The sequence below is a fragment of the Formica exsecta genome, unplaced genomic scaffold (assembly GCF_003651465.1).
Source record: "Formica exsecta isolate Colony F162 unplaced genomic scaffold, ASM365146v1 scaffold863, whole genome shotgun sequence".
NCBI classification, from domain to species: Eukaryota; Metazoa; Arthropoda; class Insecta; order Hymenoptera; family Formicidae; genus Formica; species Formica exsecta.
Genome location: NW_021853635.1, coordinates 57,158 through 64,909, shown reverse-complemented (window position 1 = coordinate 64,909; position 7,752 = coordinate 57,158). Strand labels below are relative to the sequence as shown.

Below are 7,752 nucleotides of genomic sequence, written 5' to 3'. Positions count from 1 at the left end.
CGGGTCCGGATATTAACGCCATCTCTCTTTTTGTTACCAATTAACTTCCTTTTTATATTCATATAATAAAGCACACGTGTACATAGTAAAGCAAAGTAATCTTTTAATAAATAAGCATCGTATTAAAACATACAAATAACACGACATATACAATTATATAAAACTATATAAGATCAAATATAATTTTAATCTAACGGGAAAATTTTGGTTTGCATAAATATTTATATATTTGATTATATATAAGTATATATGTATACATACATCGTGTCATGATGTACGATGCAACTTTTAGCTGACAACATTCTCATAGTAATAACGTATATAAAATTATGCATTAGATTAATTCTGAAGTCATTAAACCATTTGCATCTACATAGAAAAGCAATAGTTGATAACAATAAGGAAATATAAAAAAGAATTAAATCATCAAAACTCATAGAGATAGTTCACAACGATACACAACTGTATTTTTATTTCTTTGATACACTTATAATCATATGATAAAAGATAAAAGAAATGACAAAGAAGTTTCGTAGTATTTATGTAATATTTTCTATATTTCTTCCGTTCAACTAAAGTTATTGTTAAATTAAAAATAGTAAGATCCTCGATTTTTCTTTAACTGATTATCACAGTTTATACTGAATACTTTTTTCATAAAATAATAAGATTTTTAGGTTTTTCTGTAATTATATTTATAAGTTAATGTACAGTCGTGGTCAATAATGCCTTTCACCTGTAGTCAACTACTATCTGACCCCCAACTACTATCAATCAATCAGTAGTGATTGGTTACAGAAATAATGTCATTTAATCGTCTTTTCAAGATTATTTACTGATCAATTAACTAATGTTGTAAATACGTCAATATTAAAATTAACGTATTTATATAAGGAAAATAATAAATATTTTATGATACTTATAAAGTTTACATGACTTTCTGTTCAAAACCCTTGAAAATACGGTATTATTATATTACAAAACTATGAAATATTGTTTAATATTAATAACTGAATTTGATGTGCATGTTTATATATATCCAAAATTATTCTTTGATACACTTATAATCATATGATAAAAGATAAAAGAAATGACAAAGAAGTTTCATAAAGATGTCCTTCTGAAATTCTCTTCTACCAACGTTGTATACAAAATTAAATGCAATGACTGTGATGCATCTTACGTTGGTCAGACTAGTAGAAGATTACAAACGAGAATCAACGAACATCGTAATCATATATGTAGAAATACATCTAACAGTTCAGTTATTATGGATCATAGATTGAATCTTAATCACGATTTTAATTGGAATAATGTCGAGATCTTAGATAATGAACCTCACCTAAGCAAACGCCTAATTTCAGAAATGCTTTCATAAAAAGACAAAAAAATAGTTTGAATCTACAGACGGCTACGGAATGCTTATATTACGCTTATGTCAACGCGATTGAAAAACTCCCAAACGTCTGATTACTTTATTTGTAAACAATTCCGCTGATATACCTCTCTAGGTAAATATTTTGAAATCTTTTAGTCTACGAACTGTCTACTATATGTTTACTTGTTGGTTTTTGAGTTTGAAAAGGAGTGCGCGTTGATTACTGTTTAATTAATTTTTATGTTTAATTTATTATCTGTGTTGTTTTGCTGTTTATTTTTTTTTATTTCTGATCGTTGCCGATATTTATAACAAGCAAATTTATGCATCTCTTTCTGTAAGTTCTCTACATTATATCGCTTTAAATTATCATTTCCGTCAAGCGTGCGTTTCCACGTAATTTGAATGTTTCAGGCAGAGAGATGCCTGCGATCGTTGCAATAATAAGCATCTTATTGACTAGTAGTCGTGGACCATGGGGTTTATGCCTCTGGTGGTCCATCAACCACAGAGGAGCGCACTTTATGGACGATGACTTTTGACCATGTTTTGGCTTGACTGCGATGACTTCTCCATACCGATTTTTTAGTTTTTTTATAATTTTTTTATATTTTATGACTCCGACTATTATTATGTTTTAATTTTAACTGAATCTACATCAATGCGCTGATGAAGGTCCAAAAAAGGGACCGAAATTCGCGTGCGTTAATTTTATAATTATTATTAGACATTTTATTGCGCTTTCCACACCGCGCTGGCTCATGTTGCCTGTTTTTCTTTATATTTATTAAGATTATTATTTATTTAATATTTCACGAAAAATTTTACTGCGCGCAACATTTCAAAACTTTACAAAAAGATAGTTCAGACTTCAGTCGCTAGTTCGTTTATTTACCGCTATGCGACGCGTGATGCGCCCCATCTCGTATTTGAGTTTCAGTCATGAGAATTATACATGTATAAAGCTTGCAAAGAGCAACTGCCAGGAGATTAAAAATGTAATTATTCCTATCAGTTTAATTTCTGATGCAATTCCAATATAGGGAATTCAGATATCAGACTGATAGTTTATAATTGGGTAGATAAATATCCGAAAAAGTTAAAATCATCTGTTTATATACAGGGTGTCCCAGACCACACGTACACCCCTTTTAAAATGAAAATAAATAGCTTTTATCAAAAATCGTGAACATTTTTTAAGTAAATCGGGTATGCTCTATCGAATGGTAATATTTTCAACTTTTGATTCTGATCGAAAATACGCCATCCGGACCGGAAGTTTTTTGAGGGGAACATAGTACTTTTTATTACAGATTCGAATTGTACGTGAAAAAATAAGAAACTTTATCAAACGTTTTTTCTGAAAGTGCCTTTGTCAACCTTAAAATTGACTTTGAAAGTAACTGAATGATGAAATTATGAACTTCAATGTTAAGGTTGACAGAGGCACTTTCAGAAAAAATGTTTGATACAAAAGTTTCTTATTTTTTCACGTACAATTCGAATCTGTAATAAAAAGTACTATGTTCCCCTCAAAAAATTCAACTTCCGGTCCGGATGACATATTTCCGGTCGGAATCAAAAGTTGAAAATATCACCATTCGATAGAGCATAGCCGATTTACTTAAAAAAATGTTCGCGATTTTTGATAAAAGCCATTTATTTTCATTTTAAAAGGGGTGTACGGATGATCTGGGACACCCTGTATATGGTCTAAATATAGCGAGCAATTTATAGCACGGTCACGATTCGAATTCGAAGCTACGAGAGATCGTTTCGATTCTCTCGACGCTATCGATTTGCGGGTCGACTCTCCTTCACTCGGATTTCGTATCGCACAATGATGCGGTATCGCATTTCTCACTTTATCGATCGAGCAAGAGAGCGAAAACTTGACGGAACGAAACGAGACGAAACACGACGAGACTAGACGATACGAGAGAGCGAGGACGCGAGGAAGTGAAGCGAATGGCGAATGGTGCTGCCAGTCGGGACGAAGCGGGGGAGGAAGCGAGGCGAACGTTCGCGCGAGACTTACTATTCTGACTATTAGAGTGGTGCAATGGTAGCCGTTGGTGATATTACCCGCTGGTGTCAGTTGTGAATTCCAACGGAGGGATTAACCGAGAGTGAAGGGCGTGTTTGTAAAGATGCATCAGTGCCGGAGTTCTCGGACTCTTGGCACGCTCGGTCCGGCCTTGGTGACGCTGCCGAGAGCAACAAGCGCGAGATCAGCGCGAGGGTACAATCGGGCGGTTTAGCTATCGAACGTCGAAAGAGAGAGAGAGGAAGAGAGAGCACTCAATGTGAAAACGGGACGGAGAGACTGCTCCGGGAAATGAAACGGACCGATTCTCTTTGGAAATTTCATGAACTCTCCGTAGCTTTCCGGTTCCTTCTGTAGATAAGCGCACTAAGTGTGTGTGTGTATGTGCGTGCGTGTATGTGGGTGATTCCTCGAGCACGGTGAAATGTTTTCATCGCCGGCGTCAGTGGTGGGCGAGCCGCCAGGCTACGACTTTCAGAAAGAGGAGAACGCTGCCAAGTGGAAGGGAGTGTTTGTCAACTCCCTACGTAAGGTACACGCATCGTTGTTTGCACGATTCCCATTTTGTCTCCTCCACTTTGATCCTTGTCTCTCTCTCTCTCTCTCTCTTTCTCTCTCTATATCCTTACATTTCGCTTTCTCGTCTTCTATCCCCATCCCGTTCTATCCCCTTCAGAGTTCATCCCTGCCTCTTCTTCTTTCTTTCTTTTTTTTTTTGTTCGTTCGATCATTTTTCGTTCCGATGATTTTGCATCGGGGCTGGATCGATCATTGGCACCGACCGACGTCATCGCTGCGTGCGTGACCACCATATGATTTTTCAATTACGCGCTGTACTTGTGTCAAATTCGGCAACTATAATCATAGATATTTTAAATTATACTCTGTTACGATTGTCAAAATTCGCTCGACGATGTATTCAAAGTATTGTTAATTTTACGATATATAAGCATATCTTCATTTATTTATTTTTTTTTGGGGGGGGCCAACAGCAATTGCCTGATAATGTGGGTAGATATTTACATTAATTGCCAAAGAAAATTGTTAATTTTGTAGGTACTAGAGCAAGTACATCCTAGTCTCGAAGCTCGACAAGATGCGTTAGATTATGTGGAGAGTTTAATTTTAAGAATGCTAGGCATGCTTTGTGGACATCCACCTCCTCAAACCCCCCAAGATGTAGAGGAAAGAGTAAGACGAACATTTCCTACTCCCATTGACAGATGGGCGCTGCGTGATGCAAGGGATGCATTAGAGAAAGGAAAAAAAAAGTCGCCGTTAGTGCTACCCGTCGACAAGATTCATCAATTACTACAAAAAGTACATATCTATACAATGTTTAATTTATATATTTGTATATTTGCAAATTGTAAAGTATACAGATCTTATAGAGTCAAAATTGTGTATAATTGATTTAATTAATTATGTTTAATTAATTATGTGTAATTCTTTTTTAATAGGAAGTATTACAGCACAAAATTGATTCACAAGTTAGTCTATTTGTAGTTGGGGTTTTGGAATATATTTCCGCTGATATTCTGAAGGTTGGTAACTTATTCTATTGCAAAATTAAATTACTTTAAATCTACTGTTTGTTCCTTTTATTCTATGGTATCGTTTAAGAAAATGAAAAATTATTCTTTCTTTTTTCAGTTAGCTGGGAATTATGTGAAGAATATTCGCCATGTAGAGATTTCGTGCGAAGATATACGAGTTGCAATGTACGCAGATATGGTAAGACGTTGTTTGTAGAAACATACAATCTGTGTTGTATCTCTGTATTGCATCTTAATCGATCAATGTACACTCTGTATCATATTTTACTATTTACATTTTTTACAATCAATTTGAGTATATTGATGTACATATATATGAACTATTGAAAACATAGACATAACATATATTGATACACACTATAATTGTGATATTAATAATGTAGTTTATATTGTGTAATACCTTATTCCGATTCAATATTTGGTCTGTAAAATATTTTTATGTACAATGATATATTATGAAGAGCTTATATAGAAATTGATTAATACAAGTGGTATTACATTGCGCATTAAATAGAAAGTAAATGCAGTAGAAAAATATGATATCTTGCTAGTAATGGCTTGCTTATTGTTCGATTACGGATCCGAAATAATCTTTTTGCCTTATACATTTAGTTTATTTGAGAATATATATCAGGTCTACCGGAAAGTTCTGTCCGTTTTTGGAATAAAACAAAATACAAATTTTTATTACCGTCAATAAACTTTATTAAATAATGTAATTGCAATTATTATTAATGATTTCTTGCCAGCGTGAGGGCAATTTGCATATCCCATTTTCGAAAAATGTTTTATCTTTTGATGCGAAAAATTGAACCAATGCTTATTTGATATCTTCTTCATTTTTGAATTTCTCGCCCCTCAAAAAATTTTGTAAGGACAAAAACAAATGATAGTCGGAGGGTGCTAAGTCCGGGAAATATGGTGGATGCGACAGAATTTCCCAGCCTAGTTCTGCAATTTTTTGACGAGTCCCCAAAGCAGCATGTGGCCTAGCATTATCATGATGCAGTATGATGTTCCTCCTATTGAACATCGCCGGCCTCTTTTCATGGACTGCTGTATTTAAATTATCCAGTTGCTGACAATACTTCTCCGAATAATGGCAATTACATTATTTAATAAAGTTTATTGACGATAATAAAAATTTGTATTTTGTTTTATTCCAAAAACGGACAAAACTTTCCGGTAGACCTAATATTATATAAACACATTCTTTTGTTGTTTTGATATCTTTGTACATCATATATTCTATGAAAATATAGATTTTCAGAGATTTCGATTAGCATTAGATAAAAGATTTCTGAGATCACGAAGAAGTGATCCGCGACGACCAGAGACGCGCCTGAAGTCATCGATGACAGTATACGATGACCTATAATTCTTCGTGTAATCATTATGTTTCAACCCGTTAAACGATTATAAACCACGTAACGTTCGTTAGCGAATTTAATACCAGTCTGCACTGTCACCGCCATAGTCCTATATCACTTTAACGCACTGCGGTAAGTGTGAAGTTCAGGGTTGCGCCAGGTACGATGAACCCGTCTAACCGTACCGTCCCATGAAATCGACCATTAGAAAATATATATAGCGATATTATATTATTTTCTGTTTTTGCTCTGTCGCAACTTTTGATTCTAGCAAAAATACAAAAAAAATAATTTTTGTAAAAAAATTTTATAAAAAATAGAATAAAACAAATACATGTAATTAAACAACAAAAGAGTATTTATATAATATATTCGGGCTTTACGGGTTAAAATTCTATTAAACTAAAATGCCGATTAAAAATTAATTGAAAGATAAGATTTATTGTCATGTGTGTAACATTAAAGCTATGAAAATGATCGTTGACATATATAGTCCTCGCGCGCGTTCTGTATAAGGAGAAAGAAACTTACATGATTACAGTGAAGTTAATAACATCCAGTTACTCTCTACAAGAACTATGCTATAAAATGTACGATACGAATTAACGCGAGTTCAGTGGCGCATTCGTGACCGCCCGTCATGCAGCTGCGAGAGAGCGCGAGCAAACGGCTAACTCGCGAGACTCAATAATGCAAGGGAAAAAAGGAAAGGAAACTCACATACACATACGTACGTACACAGACACACGTGACGGGGCGGTCGTTTTCGCGCGGCTCTCGTGCAAAATGCATCCGCACGACCTCGCGTGGCATGGAAGATCAGAGGAGAGCCTTTGCCATATAAGACCCCCGTTGCGTCTGGCGGGTACAGGTGGCGGCATGGCACGTTCTAACCAGACCTAAGCGCGGAGAATAGCCGGAATGTACCGGAATGTAAGATAGGGAGAGACGAGAGGGAGGTCCAGGAGCAGGCGAGCGAGACTCCGTAATTACGGAGTCCCAATATGCAACCGGGTCTGGGTGCATCGGCGGCGATATGCACGCCGCTTAAAGTCGCGGCTGATCGCGAGATAAGCGTATTATGGATACCAGTTTCGCGTACAAGCCTCCGCCGCACAGTCTCCGAGACCAGCTTTGTTCCTTCCTCTCCTCCGGTTCGCGCACGTACATTCAGAATGATTAATACGCTCCCGGACCCTCGTAACACCTGATCTGTCTCGGACTAAAATTACGCGCTGCTTCGATACAGGAGCTATATGGTGGTGCCGTGCCTCAGCCGAGTCGGGATGACACCCGGAAGATCAGAGATCGAACGTGAAATCGACCTTCGATCCTTGAACCCGAAGAAGTCGACTATAATGATACTCCCATATCGAGATCTGCTCCGTTTTTTTTTTTTTT

At 36.1% G+C, this 7,752-nt stretch overlaps 1 protein-coding gene across 1 annotated transcript; it reads left to right on the top strand.

Moving 5' to 3' along the window:
* Positions 1–3,260: 3,260 nt before the first annotated feature.
* LOC115244771 (son of sevenless homolog 1-like) lies at positions 3,261–5,617 on the top strand. Its single transcript, XM_029822700.1, has 4 exons — positions 3,261–3,957; positions 4,482–4,745; positions 4,886–4,969; positions 5,079–5,617. The coding sequence occupies exons 1-4, from the start codon at positions 3,850–3,852 to the stop codon at positions 5,175–5,177; spliced, it is 555 nt and encodes a 184-aa protein (XP_029678560.1). The 5' UTR covers positions 3,261–3,849; the 3' UTR covers positions 5,178–5,617.
* The last annotated feature ends 2,135 nt before the right edge of the window (positions 5,618–7,752 follow it).